The sequence below is a fragment of the Sturnira hondurensis genome, unplaced genomic scaffold (assembly GCF_014824575.4).
Source record: "Sturnira hondurensis isolate 20B ecotype Veracruz unplaced genomic scaffold, ASM1482457v3 Scaffold0022215, whole genome shotgun sequence".
NCBI classification, from domain to species: domain Eukaryota; kingdom Metazoa; phylum Chordata; class Mammalia; order Chiroptera; family Phyllostomidae; genus Sturnira; species Sturnira hondurensis.
This window is the reverse complement of record NW_028094846.1, coordinates 4,872,290-4,891,013: the sequence shown is the minus strand read 5'-3', so window position 1 is coordinate 4,891,013 and position 18,724 is coordinate 4,872,290. Positions and strand designations below refer to the sequence as shown.

Below are 18,724 nucleotides of genomic sequence, written 5' to 3'. Positions count from 1 at the left end.
CCAACCTAACCGGTCCCCAGAGGTCCCCACGGCATTGCACCAAGTGTCCGCGATGCAGAAGGCAGCTCTGGGAGGGGGCGGCTGGAGACGCAGGAGGGCCCTCCGCTTCATCCTAGGGGCATCCTCAATGAGCAGCAATTTGGAAGTTTTGAGTGTTACTGCTTATTGTATTACAATTAATTGGAAATTAGTAAACTCTATTAAACTGAACATTTCATTACCCAGACGAAGTTGACTGAGTAAGACACGACACGTGGATGACTTCTGCTATGGAGAAGAGTTTTTTGGGGGGAATTTTACAACTGCCTTTAAGTCGTCGGTGAATCACTAGGGAAAGAGGCAAATCACAGAGGCTTCTCAAGTGGAATTAGGGGTTAGCACCTCCTCAAAATGTCAGCGGCGGCTCCCTGACCTGCCGCACCCACAGGCCCTCTGTCCGCGCAGGCACTAGAACTTCACCACCGGGGCAGAGATGCAGCCGCCGCAGCGGTGCAGACCGAGACCCCGGGCAGCGTGAGTGACCAGCATCAGACGTCCTTACTGGTCAAAACCTGAGATGTGCTATCTGGCATAAGAACTACAATACCGGTTTTTATATTTTACCCAAATGTTGTTTTCTAGTACTCATAGTGATAGAAATATTGCTCTGTACGTCGTGCAAGAAATCTAACCAGTTTCATAACTTACCTGCTCTTTTAGAAAAGGGAACTGTTAGTGGGCTGAGTTCACCCCCTTGCTCCTGCACAAAATGCCTGTCTTGTGCTTTTCTGGTATTATTTTTAACTTCATTAAATATTATTACTTGGTATAAATTTATAAAGTGACACATTTTTCAATAGCAACCGTCTACGTCAACTTATTCCATAACAGCACATTCCATCCAATTAAACTGCAAGGTTTCCCACATTTGTTTTACATTCTACATGTATGGCTTATGAATAGCAATTCTGATGAATTCCAGCTGGTTTAAACATGCAGGCAGACCCTGCTAGAACAGATTCTTTTCAGTTCTTATTGAATTCATTGAGGTCCATTTTAAGTGGGCCACCTGGCAGGATGAAGCACCAAGAAGTCTCCGTAGGACAAAATAAAAAACAATCACTCCGCTCCACGTAGGACCATTGTCCCCAGCTTCACTGCTGTTACATAATTAACATCAGTGAGAAGTAGTTCTTACCTTTGGGAAACTTGAATTGAAATTTAAACAAGCTAGCAAACCCATGAACTACTAAATTGCTCTTGTATCTATCATAACAAAGTTAGGAGAATTTCCACCATTCGTGCGCGCTGCCCAGTTTTGCAAATCTATCACACACATTGCAGCCCCCCGCCGCTCCCCACGCCCTCCCCCTTCCACCCAGCTGGAACGCATCAAGGGCGCAGCAGCCAAGTCCAATGCTGACCCCACCCTCCTCCATCCACTTTAAGGCACCTTCAAAGGCAGAGCACTGATCGAACTCAGCTTCCCCAGCGCAGCCAGCCATCCTGGGCTTGAAGGCTCCAGTTTGGGGCTTTTATAACTGCACGTTAATAGGACAGCTTTGATTTGGGGTCAAAAACTTCAGTGGCCCTGGGTTTCATCAGAGGGTTGGCCCCCTCCTGCCAGAAAGTCCTCATTATTAAATCTTCTTAATCTTTGCTCTGTGCCCATCTCCTTCCTTATAATGGCAACTTCCCTGAACTGCCCAAGGCCCAACTCTGAAGGTCGTATTTCCCTTCCCAAAGGTCAAAAGAGAACAGCCATTACGGTAGCCCAAACGCATGTCAGCCCGACACTTGCACACCCGGTACCACGGTTTGTGGACACAAAAGATAGTCACTCCAACGTGCAGGGGACAGCCCTTCCCAGGCACATGCAGGAGGGGCGGGGCTGGAGAGAAAGGAGCAGCTGTAGGACAAAGAACTTACTTTGTTGTTCCCCTGAGCACGCAGCCGCAAGGAAAAAAAAAAGAAAGGAACAGGTTAAACATGAATTTATTTTGAAACTGGGTGATTTCCGAGCTAGAGCAAAAGCAAAACAAATCATTCCCGACCCTCGCGGACTTACGCACAGCACCCAGAGCTCAGGGACGAGTCGAGGAATCGACCGAGACTAAGTGAAATCGCACATTTATCGTGGCAGAAAAATCACGAGAGAGAGGTTCCCCCCTTTCTTCCTACTCGAAATACTTGGAGTGTGGGAACCTGACCAAAAAGCAGGGGTCCGAAATGGTAAGGAGTGAACCATTAGCACGAAAGGCGAAGTACTTAGTATGTCGACTCGGCCCTTGCCCGACAGCCCCTCCTCCAACGTGCCAAGCAGTGGAAACTTTCGGCAGCCAATGCGGTTTTAAACAAACACTGCATCCTCGGTTTCAAAGAAGGTGAAAAAAAAAAAGGGCAAAGAGAGCAGAAGGAACAAGTGGGTGGTTCTGGGGAGACAGGGGAAGCAGACCAAGGTCTGACCTCCCTCGCTTCCACTCCTTTACTTTGTAAATTACGAGTTTTGTCCTGGGTCAGCATGCGAAGCACCCACTGTAGAGTGGGGATGTGGCCAAGATAAACCCTGGTCCACCTTCGAGAAAATGGGTCTGGAAAGGTTAGGCACAAAAATGTAGTCGTTTCTAAAAGGGACACTCTGGATAGAACACAGAGCAGCCAGTGACAGGCGGCAGGCAAATGGGCCTCCTGTTTCCCCTGAAGCTGCAAGGGTTTGATTTATATCAAACAATTTCACTCGCATATGGCTTAAAAAAATAGAGCAGTGATTCATTAGTCCCAGCGCAGCCCGAGGCCTCGCCAGGTCAGATCCCGTGGGGGAGACGTGGTGGGACAGGCAGGGATCCGATCGGAGCCCTTCCCACAAGGGGCCCAGGAGGGATTTGGGGAAGCCAAGTTGAAGAGACAAGTTAGAAAGTGCCTGTGCCCCTGGGCAGGGGACTGAGCAAGGTGGAGTCACAGGTTGGGTTGGAGAGCTGGCATTCAGTTTTCAGGGCCAGTTGTGAAGGGGGGATAAGACATACACAGGCCTTCTGGAGAGCAGTTAGGCAAGGACTGCGGGAGAGCGCATTTTCTGGAAAACAATGCTAATCAGTGACTTGGAGGAAATGTCTAATTCAAGGACCATCACAGCCATCGTATTTAATAAAACCGTAAATTTAGAGACACTGATAAAATAAGTGTCGAGAAGCTTCCTGGCATTGTGAATTACTATGATATAACTGTTAACAGCACTGTCTTACGTGAGATATCAAGAATGAATGGAGGAGGAGTCTTTTGTAAAAAAAAATATGCCAACTGTTCAATAAGGCAATAAAGCTCCCCAGGGGGAATTTTATCAGGAGCAAAATTCTATTTTGGAGAATAATGGGGCTCTGGTTCTCCAAAGAAGTGCAATATTGCTGCAAATTCCTCAGACAGATGGAATTTATTGCATTCCATCGCGGTGCGGCTTTGATCTAGCAAATCAGTTTCAGGAGTTCGACCAAGTACTTCTGCATGTCGGGGAATGCCCGGCTTCCTTGCTCAATGGTAGATGGTTCTCTCCGTCATGGTGACAGTGATGTCACAGAGTAGGGGCCTTAAGCCTCAGACAAGAGAAACGTACAGGGAGGATGGAGGGCCGGGGCGGGGCTCTGCCATTTCTGGTTTCCTCCCATCATTTCCCAACTGTCTGTTCTGGAAGTGGCGATGAGTGGGCAACTGTAAACTCTTCGCAAACCCTGCCCTGCTCTGTGCGGCTGCCTTGAGGGCTGGATCCCCGAAGGTGCCTCTTCTGAGGGACAACTAAGACTCTTGGAACCGGTCAGGTAGCTGCCTTGGTGCTGAGACAGCGAAGGATGAAGGGGTACATGGCAGCATTAAGGTGGACATCGTCTGAGGTGGATAAAGCCACGTGAGTGGTCATCGCCATAGCAACACATCTTCTGGAGGTTGTGGTGGTTTCTTGCCTTTCCCTAGAGAGATACAGAGCCCCGCCCCTCTCCTTGCCCTTCCCACAGAGAGAAGTCCAGTTTGGGGGGTTATCCAAGGGGGACTTTTGAAGCCCCCAAAAGACTTCGTTGCGGGATGGCTTCAACCTCCAAAGCAGTCCCCAGAGCATGACGCCCGGGAGAGTGTGGAACTCAGAGGTAAAGTGAAATTCCAGGGCGTTCCACTTCCTACTGCCAATTTTCATCTATCTAAAGCTAATACAACCCTCGTGAAAAGTCCTGGGGTGTATGAGTTACACGCAAAACTGAACTTGCACCCATTTCTTTCCAGGGCCTGCGTCCATCTGGGGCCACTGCTTCCAGGCAGCAGGCCGGCATCTGGGGCAGGCCTGGGAACCCTCCCTCCCCCACAGCCTCTCCGGCTCTCTGCTGGCCGATGGGGCCCGGAGGCCGGGCTGCCCACCCGGCAATGTGACTCCAGGACTCCCCTCAGCAACTCGGCTTCCTCTTCCTCAGAGCTGGGGAAATTCTCCCTCACATGCCCGACCCCAGTGACAGGTTCCAAAGAAAAGGGGACTATTGTACTAAGCCGGGAAATGGAGCTTCGTGGGCACACGGGCGATCTTCAACAAGGCTGATAATGGCCGTGGCATTGGACACCTACACCTGCATCCAGTTCCAGGCACCGAGTGGATGTGACGGGTCACTGTCTTCATTTGATCTTATCCCATCACTCAAGGAAGGTTTTATTGTTTGGGGTTGAAAAAAGAATACACAGCTCCACAGAGTTAAATAAGTCGCCTGAGCCACGCGGCTAACACGTGGGAGGGTCAGGGGTCACATGGAAGTGGGTGTGACGTCAAGTCCCCCTGCTTCACTCTCACAAACGCCCCAAAGTGTTTGGAACTCCTTCGTGTTCATGTATAATTTAGGTCACGTTCTGAGCAGACAAAACTGCGCCAGAAAAATCGGTCCCTTATTATATCTCATTCTTTAAATATTTAATCCAATTCACATTTATTTGCATCCGAACTTACAGGAAAAGTTTATGTGTGTGGTCTGTAAAATAACCTCCTAAAAGTGCTTGAACTGTAGTCTGTAACTACTGATACACTCAGACACACACATACTCACCTCAGTGCCATCATTAAAAAAAGCGAATTCCATTAGAACCATCTTTTACTTTGAGAATGCGTAAAATCCTGCACACTTAATTGAACAATGTAAAATCGTCTAGTGGTCATAATTTCACATTTAATGACCACAGGAAATAGAAATAAAAGATAAAATTCGGCGAAATCCAAATTCAGATTCAAATCCATTTTTATCATTCTGGGGTGGCTCAGAAAGAATGCTGCTTTGGGGCTCAGAGAGGTTACGTGTGAGTCCACGGAGGAAGTCAGTGGCACCGTGGGAAACCCAACCCGGGACCCCTCATTTCCGGCCCAGGGCCACACACAACACTGCTCAGACTAGAAGCCTATGCTGTGCTCTGGGTCCGGAGAGGTGAAGGGACCGACGGTGGTTAGCAAGTGCCCACGGGAATACAGACGGGCTGTTGCTTTTTAGACAGATGCTCACTGTAGTTCTATCCCACTGCAGAGTAATTACTGATGTGCATCTGTCTTTTCACTAGATTTGGGAATCTAGGGGACTCCCAGCGAATGAGAGCTGCAGCTTTTTGAAATCTGAACCTCTAGAGTCCGCCATCACAGTGATGGATGAAGGCGAGGAAGGAAGCGGGGGAAGAGGGTGGAAGGGAGGGGACAAAGGACAAACGCTGTAGTCCAACTGGGAGAGAAATGGCCTGGGGACAGAAGAAACGGGCTGGCTGAATACTATGGCATTAGTGACACAAAAACATTCCATCGTGTAGATGCGACAGAAAAAGATGACGGGAAAAAGCGTGTTATAAAACAGTGTGGAAGCGTGGCTGAACATAAAATTTGTCTGCATCATTTGACTCAAATTTGGGTCACTGCTATTTACCTAAACGAAGCCGACCTTATAAGTTTTTAAAAACTAATCAATGTGGAATTTTTTCATTCAAAACAAAGGCATGGGAAGCAGAACTTTTTGAGTCTGGACTCATGTCCGTGTATGAGTTTACAGGTGCAAAATCACAGTGACACACCAGAAAGCCTAAAAACTCCCTTAGAGAGCGTCATCTGTGATTAGCTTTACCTGGCACCTTCACCAGGTTTCTCTAAATTAGAAATAACTGTGCCTAAAAGTAGCCCTTCCCCCAAGTCTATCTGGCTCACAAAATGGATCGTTTACACAGCATTCTACTCAGAGTGCTTTCAGTGGTCAGCAGCCCCCTAATCATCTGAAAGCCAAGCCACCGTGTCATGTGACCTGGGGAAACTCTATGGTGCATAGAAAATGCAAATATTGTTTACGATGAAAACGGAGAAAGGCACTGTTCGTGGCCCACTGCCAAGTTTAATTTCCTGTCATGTCTTCGGCGTGTAGTAAAAAACCCCTTTGTCTCCATCTCCCAAACAACTGCACCAAATGTGTGTTTCAAAACAAATAAAAAGCACGTGAGAAGAACCAAAACAAATTAGGTAGGGTTTGCTTAATCTCTAGATTTGCCAAAAATTGAGCATTCTGTGAAAAAAAAAGGGCTAATATTTCATTGAGCGCCTCCTTTGTGTAGAACTGTGGACACCTGAAAACCCAGGTTTATAAACACTGAGGAGCAGGTAGTTTTGCTTTTCCAAGATACTTTTTTTTGCCCTCACAAGGGAGGCATTACCCAATTTCTTTAAATAGCAAACTTGCCAAGTACATTGAAAATAGGTTTCGTTGACAAAATCATGACTTAAGAAAAGGTTTTCACAAACATTGCAGTTGTGTGTAAGGCAGATACACACACACATGCAAATTTTATATAGCCAAGCATACCTAGAAGATAGAAATACCATAGAGCCTTCACAATTTCAATGGGCGATGATATCTGCAGAGTTTTCACTCTCTCCTCTGTTTGTTACAGAAAGCAGTCTGTGATGGGATTATCATCACCATCGTCGTCGTCAGTAGAAATGGTGCTTATTTGTGCCCACCTCATTCAATGCTTGTCCTGCATTATCTCCTGCATTCAATCCTGTCGCCCACGCTATGGTGGACTTCCACTACCTCCACTTTAGAAATGGGAATCTTGAAACATAAAATGGCTAGGGAACCTGCCCCACAGCCCCCAGCGCCCCAGTCTGCCCTTGAACTCACCTGCTCTACTGCTGCTCCTAACACCCAGCCATGATGATCGTGGAAAATGGGAACCTTCTCGTGTCACTGGACTGGCTCAAAGCCCTCTCCTGGTGTCCCAGCTCACTCAGAGCAAAACTCAGATGCCCGCCCCTCCTCCAGGGCCCACACGGCCTGCCCTTGACCACCCTCTTGGAAACCACCACCCTCTTCTGTCCTTCCTCCGTGTGCTCCGGACACACTGACTAGTTTGTTGCCCTTCTAAGACGCTGAGCCGGCTTTGCATGCTCGAGTCCTCTGCCACCGTGACCCTCCTTCAGTCTCTCCTATGGCTCCCTCCCTCCCTTCCTTCAGGAGCTTGGCCAAATGTCAGCTCTTCCAAGGGGCCTTCCCCCATCACCCTGATGACAACACAACCCGCCCTCACTCACGCTGGCTGTCCCTTTATTTTTTAATAGAACGTATCCCTCTCTTAAACCACACTGTACAATTATGAGGTTATTCACTGTCCGATCAATGGCCGCTCCTTGGTGGTGGGACTGTGCCGCTGTCCTCTGTGTCACTGGGGTCTAGCCTGGTGCCTGGAAAAAACCCCTGGGCTCAACAGGCTTTTATGGAATGAAATGAAGACAAATTCACCCAGAATGTTTACAGTTTCTAAGATAGAATGTTTGTGAAATCAAACACACTACCATCGAGAGATGGGGAAGAGTAGTAAGTAATGACTCGAATTCACACATGACTTTTTAAAATGCTTTCTCGTGTGCGGTCTGCAGAGTGGCGTCCATCCACGCAAACACGCACACACACAACTGACGAAGGCTGGATAATACAACAATCACACACCGGTACCTCCGTGCCTGGTGTCAGCAGGATGGGGGCTGGTTTCACCCCTACCAGGAGGGCACAGGACATATTCTGGGGGTTCATGGTTTTAGGTGCTAACCAGACAAAGGGATGGGGCTCAGTGGTCTACATGCAAGCTAAAAAAAACCCAGCATTCCAGCTGGTTTTTAAAGAGAACATTCCGGCACAAACCCTCAGTCCCTTAGCCCAGAGCTCCGTTAGATTCCTATGTAATCTCGGGGATGCATTCAGGCCCAACTGTCTCCGCAGAGAATCTCCCATGGGCCCACACTGCATCCATATCTCAGACTTACCTTGTCTCTCTGCGGGGCCTAGAAATAATCCAACTGCTGTGTGATCGGGCCTAGAAACTGGTCAGCCCTGTAAGCACCCTGGTCAAGCTGGCCTCCCCCACCCCCGAGGCTCAGTCTCAGCACTGAACCTGGGGGAGCCTAAGTAGCACAGCAGCTTGTGGGGTGCAGCCAGGGGGCAGGGAGAGGCACCCGGCTGCAGGCTGGGGAATGGTATGTGGTTGTGTGTTGGGGCCGGGCTTCCTCAGAGTTGAAATCCAGACCCGTCTGCGCAGTATTACATTTTCCAAAGAACACACACTGAAGGTCTGCTCATGAACTTGCATGAGAAAAGTCTCTTCAAGACACTTGAAGTGTATTAATCAAGGGAAGTGGGAATACCTCCCTAATTTTTTTCCTTCTTTCACACAACGACATTAACCAGAGTTTGAAAACAGATGTAATTTTGGAGCAGGTACCACAGACATAATGAGAGGAGGAAGATTTTTATAAAAATAACTACATTTTTAAGAATCTAAAATAGTGTTATGATTAATTTTATGCATGTACTTACTACAAGCAGTTTACAACGTATGTTATATGTGCTATGACTACATGCAGAATGTCATAAACTGCCGGTATTGATACCGTAACGACTCTGGGGTGGCATGTTAGGGAAAATAAAAATTGAAGTTAAAACGAAGCAACCCTCTCGCAGCCCGAGATTACATGTCGTATGCTCTATGGCAGACTAGGGTACCTCCTTTAACAAATACACTGATCCACTCCTTAAAATATTTAGNCATGAACTTGCATGAGAAAAGTCTCTTCAAGACACTTGAAGTGTATTAATCAAGGGAAGTGGGAATACCTCCCTAATTTTTTTCCTTCTTTCACACAACGACATTTACCAGAGTTTGAAAACAGATGTAATTTTGGAGCAGGTACCACAGACATAATGAGAGGAGGAAGATTTTTATAAAAATAAGTACATTTTTAAGAATCTAAAATAGTGTTATGATTAATTTTATGCATGTACTTAGTACAAGCAGTTTACAACGTATGTTATATGTGCTATGACTACATGCAGAATGTCATAAACTGCCGGTATTAATACCGTAACGACTCTGGGGTGGCATGTTAGGGAAAATAAAAATTGAAGTTAAAATGAAGCAACCCTCTCATAGCCCGAGATTACACGTATGCTCTATGGCAGACTAGGGTACCTCCTTTAACAAATACACTGATCCACTCCTTAAAATATTTAGAAGTCTCATGGAGAAAAAAAATAGAAGCAGAGCATCACTTAAAACTGTTGCACACGAGGTCACAAGAGAGCCGGCTTCCCCCGCACACAGTGCGCAGAATTACGTTTCCTCAAACATGGTCAATAACTTCAGAATAAGAGAGTGCTCCAACTTACTAAGGACTTGTCGGGGTAGACGCCAGCTCTGAGCAGAGAGGCCTTCCAGCTGTCCACATCCTCCTGGGAGTCGCAGGCCAGCTCCAGGAAGCGGTAGTCTTTGTACACATTCCTGGAGTTCAAAGAGACCCTGCTTTAGTGCTCAAGTGCATTCAGAATGCTTTGCTCTCTCTGCAGACAACGGTACACGGGGCCGGCCAGATGGCTACTTCTCTCCGTCACTGGAGGGGGGCAATCACTGTCTTTAAAATACTTTCGCAAATTCCCACACAGAGGCATTACATAAATTTGTTAAAGTCCCCTCATGAAAGAACTCCGAGTTGTCTGTACTGCTGAATGAGAAGTTGAGAAAATCCAAATGCTCTCAATGGGGTGACCCACTGGGTGCCAATGAGGGGGGGGGCATGTTCTAAGGGAAAGGGTTTGCTGTTGCCTGGCAATCAGATCCATTCTCTGAAACTATTTTACAAGACTAAGTGGCTCAGGAAACTTTAAAACCACAAAGGCGATGCTGGATTTAAAGCAGAAGCGCTGTCAGAGACGGGAGAGGAGAGAACCATCACCAGCACTGGGCGGAGTAAGGGGCTTATCACGGGCATCTTCGTAACTGGGCCAAAGCTACGATTTTGTATTTCTTTTGCTAATGATAAAATAACACAAAAGACGCACCACATGGCCATTTGAAAAATCTGGAAACTAGGCAAAAGTGTAAATGGTGATAGTCACCCTTGTTTCACGGTTTACAGACAGCCTTATTTCTTTATACTCTTGTCCTCTGCATTTTTCACACAGTTGAGTTTTTGTCTCTACATCAATTTTGTGTCCTTTTTCATTTACTACTGCATCACAGTCATCTACTTACACCATTACATCTTTATACACATCAAATTATGACAATAATCATTATTATAAATGTATGGTAACTTCCTTAACCTCTTCCTATTATTAGACAATGAAGTCATCTTATTTTGCAATCATAAATAATGCTTAAATGAATATTTTATCCATAAGCCTCTGACACATTTACTATTACTTTCTGAGAGTAGATTCCTATAAACAGAGTTACAGGATCAAAGTTATGATCGTTTTTTAAGGCACTGGTTGGTATACATTCCAATCACCTTTCCAGAAAAGCAAATCCAACATAGACGGACACCAGCAGTGAGCAAGATGAACGATCTCCTTCTTCTTCTCTCTCAAGGTGCTCTCATTCATGCCTGAGAGCCTCAGGTCACGCCTGAACCCAGACGGCTCACCCATTTGCATGTCCAGACCTGTTCCAGATTCCCACCACCCGCTGACTTCCCCATGTGGGTCCTCAAAGGCACCTTGACGTGAGTGGCACCTGCCGATGCCTGACTTGGCGTTCCCAGTTCACACGGCAGCAGTACGCGACCCAGACATTTCGGGGAGCGTCTCAGCCACCTTCCACTCTCCCAGGCCCCTCGTCCACTTCGCCACCTGAAAGTGTACTTCTGGTACACTGATCTCCATCTTATTATCATGTCCTCAGTGGTCTCCCAGTGTCACATGTCCCCTTCAAGTGTGTTGTCCTCCCTGAGTCCTCGTCATGCTCTCAAGATGTGAGCGGATATTTTTACTCCTGGCCCAAAACACTCTAACAGCTACCTGCGTTTAGGAAAAAAACCACACCCCCGATGGGGCCAGCAAGGCTCTGCATTGTCTGGCCCACCGCCTTCTTCTTCTCCAGCTTCTTCTCACTCTCTGCTCACCTGCTCTCGCTGCTCTGGCCACACTGGACTTCTTTTCCCTCCCCCAATGGGCCACCCTGGCTCCTGAGTCTCTGAATATCCTGCCCCCTCCGCAGCTCTCCCCCCACCCACCCCCCCTGCTGTCGCTCAGTTAACTCATACTCCGTCTCGGGAATCATCGCCACATCCCCAGACGCCACTTCCCTGACACCCCTCCAGGTCGGCTCCTCTTTCACCCACTTTTCCTATTTCACGTTTACGTTTCCCTTCATGGCACGTCTGGTGTAACTTTGGAACTATGTGAGTTTCTTTTTCTTTCTCATTTACTTATAAATTTTGATAATGTCTGTTTTCCCTGCTAGCCTGTAAACAACATTAGGACAGAAACTGTACCATTTTGTTTGCTCATCAATCTATCCCCCAGGGGATTCTGGGAAGTTTTACTCATGTTTATTTCTTGCCATAGCTGTATGCTTGGATTTAGTTTTGTTATTTGAAATTTTTTTTTTAGAATGCTCTTTACTGTTTCCTTTGTATAGGGTGGGAAACAAACTGCCTTTCTGGCTTCTATATTTTTCAGAGGTTTTCAATTCTACAGATAAATGATCATTTTTAAGTTTTCCAAACCATTCTTTAGTTCATTTTTGTATATATGAGATTCAGGAGTAAAATAATTCTTGACTCAATGAAGACTTTAGAAGCTTTTACGTTCCTCCACTTTCTCTCATGATAATTGCTAACCTATCTACAAGTATCGACCGAGATTGTTTCTGAATTACTGTTTCCACGTCTCTTCAAGAGCACCCTCTTTTTCCTTTTTTTACTTTTGCATTTGATGTTGTTACACTTAAGCAATTACTTAGATGGAACTCAAGGTGTAACTTGAATACATGTTTATCACCAGGCACTTTTTCCACCTGGACTTCCCCATCTGTAAATCCTTACACGGGCTCCTGTTTTGCATTGGCCTCCAAGCGGGCGGGCTGGCTGGCTGGCTGGGGTTCTGCTTGGGGCCACATCCACACTTCCCACACTGATTCAGAGAGGAAGGGTGGACGTTTCTTCTTGTTGTCTTCCTGTTTAGCCCGTTTTCTTAATCAGGGTAAAGCGTGCACTGGCTGCTCATGGACTTTCAACCTCGACCACTCCATGAGTCTTGTAAAAAGCTGACTGACGTTACCACCTTCCGAGGCTTTTGAGACACTCCGCCTCTGTTGAATACGATTTGTCGGAATAGCAAGGGATGGAGAAGGGTTAAAGAGAAACTTCTAATTTTTCACCATCTTAAAAAAAAATCCCCCTCATTTAATCTTCAGAGCAATCCTGCCAACTTGGTAATGGAGCTGTGTTCACAGCTGAGGATGCTGAGATCTAGAGAGATTAAGGTGGCTTTCCCGAGATCCCATAGCCAATAAATGGCACAACCTGGGCCTACCACAGTCTTGGCATGTGTCCTCCTTAAAACAAACATTCGTTGAATGAATGAATGAGTGAGTGAGTGAATTATAGAGTGAACTTGGATCGTGCTTATTTTTAAAACTACCTTATGTCATTTTTTGATTGAATCCTTACCTTTCTACAGAGAACGTGACATAAAAAAGTTTGAAGAGGCAGATCACAATAAGCAGAATGAGCAATTTCAATTAAATGTGGGGGCACATTTAAAGAAAACGTATTCCCCAAGTATGAAAGTTTATTTTTGGAAAATCTGGAAGACTGCTACAAAGCAGACAGGGTAATGGATTATCTTGACGGGATCAAAACTCATCCGTTTTTAATTATCTAATTATTTTTCTTCCATTTAGGTTTCCACTCGAGGCATTTCCTCTGCCCAGGGAGTCCTTTAAGATGCAACGGTATGACAGCCGTGGGGACAGCCAAGCTGGACAAACGCCACGGAGCTCCTGGCCAGCTGGACGTCACGGGACGCAGCAAGGGTACAGAGCTGAAGAATTCAGCTTTGGCCCGTTCTCAGCGACCTTTCTCCGGAGTATTTTCTTTCAGGGGCTCTTCACATGGAAAATCTTGATTTCCGCCCCCCCTCAAAGGAGAGCCAAATTCTTGAGAGGGAAAATAATTATCTGGTTGAAACATTAGAAGAAGGTCAGAGACTCCTGGTGGCTTTGGCAGCTTCGTTTTTACCCATTTCTGAAGCTGCAGCTCGAGCTGTGTCTAGACAAGCAAGGCGAGTTGGATGCAGGTTTGAAACACCGACCGGGCTGATTTACGGGAAGTCTCCTAAATCCTGCGCCAGCCGCTTCCAGGCCCTCGCCACGTGCTGGAGCTGCGCAGATGACCCGCAGCAATTTGTGCCGACTGCATTTTTTTTTTTGTTTGTTTAGTCTATTTCGGCTGCAATCATGCAGATACGAGCTTCTGAATGATTCTGCTATGGAATCAAGCTGAACTATGTGTTTAACAGTTTGAAAAAATAAAAGTCACCTCCACATGAAAAATGAGCCTGAGAAATTTTCATCCCACACATCCAGGGCTTTTAAGTGCTATACCCGGAAAAGAACATGACTACGTGATGAGACCGTGTTTTGATTATATGTATAACTTTCAGTCATATCTCACAAGGGCTATGACAGCCCTTCAAATATCTGAGGCCAGATATTATGCGTCCCCCAGGTCTTCTGGCCCCTAAGCCAACCCTCCTGCCAATTTTTTCAGATGTTTCTAATACAAAGAGGTTTCTAGATAACGCAGACCTCCCATGCATTTGTTCTATCTTAAAAGGATTTTTGAAAAAATGGGATGCCAACAACCGATCACAAATCTCTAGCAGCGATATTGGTAGAATTTTCGCCTGTTTTCTAGAGAGTAAATGTTATGAATGTCAGTAAAATGTAGAATATAGTTAAGACCGTGAACCCCTGTGGAAGTCCAGGTTGTGCCATGTATTATCCGATAGGACACTGGGGAAGGTGACCTCTCCTAATTTCGGTGCCTTCGTCTACAAAATGGGGATAATGACAGCAACCACCTCAGGCCTGCTGGGATAACAGAGCAAGGTTATTATGTATTAAAAGCATTGCTTCACAGAATGCCCAGCAACAGGTGAATATCCAATGAAATATACAAGCCACAAAAATGATTACTTATATGCATCATTCTCACTGCCTTTGGGCTCTCTGCAGTTCACCTTCCGTAAAACCAGACCTCTCCTGTATGCGTCATTCACTGCCAGAGGACCGTATTCTTTCATCGGGCTTGACTTGATATTCGACCTTCGCTCTTCCCTTTTCTTGACACAGTCAAGAGCCAAAAAAAAGTTGTAAATAAAAAATTTTTAGTGTTTAGAAAAAATATTTTAAACTGTAAGAGGGGGCTACAAGTTAAAAAAAAATAAAATAAAGTATAACAGTATTACAAAACCCATTCTCTGTAAGTGCAGCGGCCCGATGGGCTGAGTCCCCACTGGCCCTCGCTTTCTGGGGCTGCCAGTGGCCACGGAGCCGGGTCCCGTCGATGCTCCGCAGGGTTGGAGCCCAGAGGGAGGTGCAGTTGTCACTGTGGGGTCACACTGATGGTGTACAGGATCATTAAGAAGGCAGGTTACCGGTCAGGTGGTGGAAACTCTTACGATTGGGACTACTGAGTATCAAAATGTTCTTGTTCATACACAAATGCTAGAACAATCTGATGTCACATCAACTAAGAAGGTAACCTCAATAACAAACAGGCGCGTTTGGAGCGAACCCTTCCTGGGAACTGGATCGCCCGGCTTCGTGCGGGGGCTGGGGCTGCTGGCCCCTTTTCTGCACATTTCATGGTCTCTTCCCCATAAGACGGGGAGAACTGGCGGGTCAGACTGGTGTTTCTGAAAGAGACATTGAGCAAGCTTGTGCCCGCAGGACACATGCCTTCCCCCCACCACTCCGGGACACTCTGGTGAGCTGCCTGTGTTGGGGGCCTGCGGGTGCTCAGCTGAAGCTGGGGCTGGCGGGGGTGGGGGGTGGGTGGGGGGGCGGGCTGCTGAACTAGGAGCCAGACACTTGGCCATGGATCTCGACCCATTTGTTTTCCTCTTTATCTGTTTGTCTTCTGTGCTTCTAAAACCAGCAACAACAAATGTGAACCTCAGAGGGGAAGGAGAGGGTGTGATTTATTGACCCCCTAAAACTCCAACAGTGAGGGGTGGCTTTGAAGAGAGGGTAATGGTTTGGGTTTCAGATGGGTTAGACAGGAAGTGACAGGGGCCTTCTGGGTGGAAATGCCCGGTAGGCGGTTGGCAATGGGGGACTGCTGTCTCAGGATCATAAATAATAACAACGCTACATGTGGCTGCGAGGCTGGGTGCCACATGAATTTGTTTATTTTATTTTAATACAGCTTCTTAGCTTCGTTAAGTATTTTCCCATAGGAGCACAAGCCAAAATGCCACAGGTCATGCGTCTACTTGGGCATAACCAATAGCAGGCAAGTTAGCCAATATCACAATATCCCTGGAAAAAGTAGTTGTTGCAATCGGAGCTTCATGTAGCCCAAAGCTATGAAAAAACTTTAGAAGGGGATTAGAAAGAAAAAAAAAAGAACTGGGGAGGAACACACAGACAGAACCACAGTTATTCTGCGTCCGTCTCCAGTACTGGGGCAGAAGAGGTTGTGTGGGGGGGGGTCTGCTTCAGCTCAGCGTCTCTGAAATCTCAGGAATAAAGGCCAGGTGGCCACGGCCACGCCTTCTCACCTGCTGGGAAAGGTGCCGCTGGTGCGTGCCAGCCCGGCCTCCCCCCTGCAGCACGTACTTTTTGAGACTCACCTGAGGTGGGATCTTCCTTTTGCGTTATTGACTGACTAATAATAATTTATTGTCTAAATTCTCTAAGAGCTCATTTTTAAAGTTCTAAAAAAGCTAGGCTTATGAAGGGCTATCAGCACAGGGGAAGCAATACCTCATCCCAGAAGGCACAGTTCTGATCACGCCGGAAACAGTTGGGAAAAATACGGAGCTATGGGGGTCTGTGAGCCCCAGACACTGAGAGGGCATTTGTCTGACGAGGACTCTCCGAGCCTGGGGCCGGGTGAGGATGTCTGAGTGCGTGTATCAGGGTTGAGGTGCTCTTCAAGGACACAGGGCAGAGAAATACATTAGACGGGCAGACGGGGCTGGCTCGTGGTGGGATCAGTGGTTTTCCACGATGGCTCCCCACAAGATGAGCCTTTCAAATTATTTTTAAATTATTGCCTGTCCATATTATTATTATTATTATTTGAATCATGTCAAGTTTCATCAATGTCAGTTCCGTGAACTTGGTTCGGAAAGTTTTGTATGCATCTTAATGCCGTGGACAAATAGGCCTTCTTCATGACTCTTCCTTGCAAGACCATAAAAAGATGTCCTCGGTCCATCAGGATGAGGGGTTGCCTGCAGGGGGCGCTGATATGCTGGCCGGCCCAGGAAACCAGCACCACCTCCATTTTGGCTCCACTCAGTGTTGCCAGGATTGGGGCCGGTGACGTACAACCATATGCATGAACGTGTTAGAAGTCCTCAACCCATCAGTCTCTTTGCTGCAAAAAGGAGAAATCCTGATCTGTAGGGAGCTTGGCTACTCAGCGACCTGTCTGAGGGAGCCCTGCCAGGTGCTGCCACAGTTTTCACCATGAATGGCTATAAATGGATCATCAAAGAAAGTAAATCAGATTTTTAAAAAATCAAGCGCTTCAATGACAACCCGTGTCTTGTGTGAAAGAGTGACGTTCATGCAGAAGTCGGTGATGACCGGGGTGGTGACTGTTCTACGACCAGGGGTCCAGGGACACACACCGCCTTCCTGACCCCCTGGCCAACTTCGACTGATTCTTCCCGCCTTGGCACAGACATTCCCTCCCCCGAGGCTTCCCCGAGTAGCACTCATGGCACGAATTATTCTCTCCTCGGTGCCCCCTTAACATCTTAGTTAGACATCCTTTGAGCTGAACTGTAATTACCTTTTACTCATGGGATTTCTTACTCCAAGAGGTGGTAAAGGTACAAGCCATGTCAGAGCTGGGTCACACAAAATCACAGGCTAGAGATCCATAATGGGTTAATCCAAATGGAAGAGACTTTGATGGACATCTTCAAACTCAAAGTTTCTACTAAGGAAGACGCCCATGCCAGGTGTCTTTGTAGGAGACGACAGAAGGATGCACTGACTATGCCCCTGGTTACCCGACATGTCGTCCCATACAATGGTTCTCAGAGTGTTCAGGTACTGGTTTACTGTTTACTAAACACTTGCCAAGGAGCTAAGGGACCGGTATTGGGCTAAGCCTGAGGGGCACATGGTGATTGAGACCAACAAGGTCCCCGTTCTCATGAAGCTTATATCCTGGCCCGACGCACAAAAATCGATGGTGAACAGGATGCTGGGACACCGACAGCCATTCACTTAGTGGTCACTGTCCAGGTGCCAGGTACACCCCAATACCCCAATGACATCTCCCCCTCCCCTTAACACAAACACAACAAAAACAGACATCTGCTTTATTCCCCTCAGTTTCATCATTTTAACAATTATTCAAAAGACTGAAAATAATGCACAACCCAGATAAAGGAGAGCTTTACAAAGCTTTTAGTGGTTTTTGAAAATTGCTGTTTAAAATGCACACTACAAAGGCGTTTCTGACCAGACAGCTGTTTCCAAGGACGACGACTTTGTGTTTTAAGACTTAAGTTGAAAATTGAGATGCCTCTGCCTTCCAGGACAACTCGGCAGCTGGGGAGATTATTTCGCTTCTCTGTCTTTCACATTTTACTGGATTTAATTTTAAGGGGGGGAAAAAAGGAGAAAATTGCATGGAGCACAGAACAAAACCGACTGTATAAGAAAGAAGCAACTGCACATTTTTAAATGCAGGAAAATGCAAAGGCAACCCCAACACTCTCTTTAACTGGAGAATGAGACAACGCAGCCCTTTCCCGGTGGAAGTGGCTGCTTTCCTTGCACAACGCAGTGCAGGACCCCCAACTCTCAATGACATCCAGGGGGACTTGGATTTCTGTAGGAATAGGAAGAGAGGACCGGAGCAGTTTCAGGAAGTGACAATGGAGAACTGGACACAAAGAATCTAAGTCCCTGCTGCCTGTACTCTTCACCGGCCGAGTCCTGCCAACCACCGTGGCCAGTTCTGGGACCCGACCGAAGCGAGGGGGCCCGGGGTTAGGGCATGGGAGGGAGCCTCCCAGGTGATCAAGGAGGAGACGGAGGAAGGGGACACACCAGGGGAAGGATGTTCTCAAGATGAAACTAGCAGGCAACGCACTGTTGGCAGCGACCTGAAGCTCCTGGAGTTTCAGGCCATTGCCATAAAGGGAAAAGCAGAGATGAAACTGTCCATGTTGCA

General features: G+C 46.9%; 1 protein-coding gene across 12 annotated transcripts in view; it reads right to left on the bottom strand.

Moving 5' to 3' along the window:
• The window catches only part of DNM3 (dynamin 3), a 383,116-nt gene that overhangs the window by 79,163 nt on the left and 285,229 nt on the right, over positions 1–18,724 (bottom strand). For 7 of the 12 annotated variants that reach the window (XM_037035176.1, XM_037035187.1, XM_037035185.1 and 4 more), the window contains 2 exons: positions 9,681–9,792; positions 1,909–1,920 (listed from right to left, as the gene is read on the bottom strand). In XM_037035176.1, the coding sequence (XP_036891071.1) occupies positions 1,909–1,920; positions 9,681–9,792 (124 nt within the window). The remainder of the gene's footprint in view (positions 1–1,908; positions 1,921–9,680; positions 9,793–18,724) is intronic. The other 5 variants (XM_037035177.1, XM_037035182.1, XM_037035179.1 and 2 more) reach the window with 1 other exon arrangement.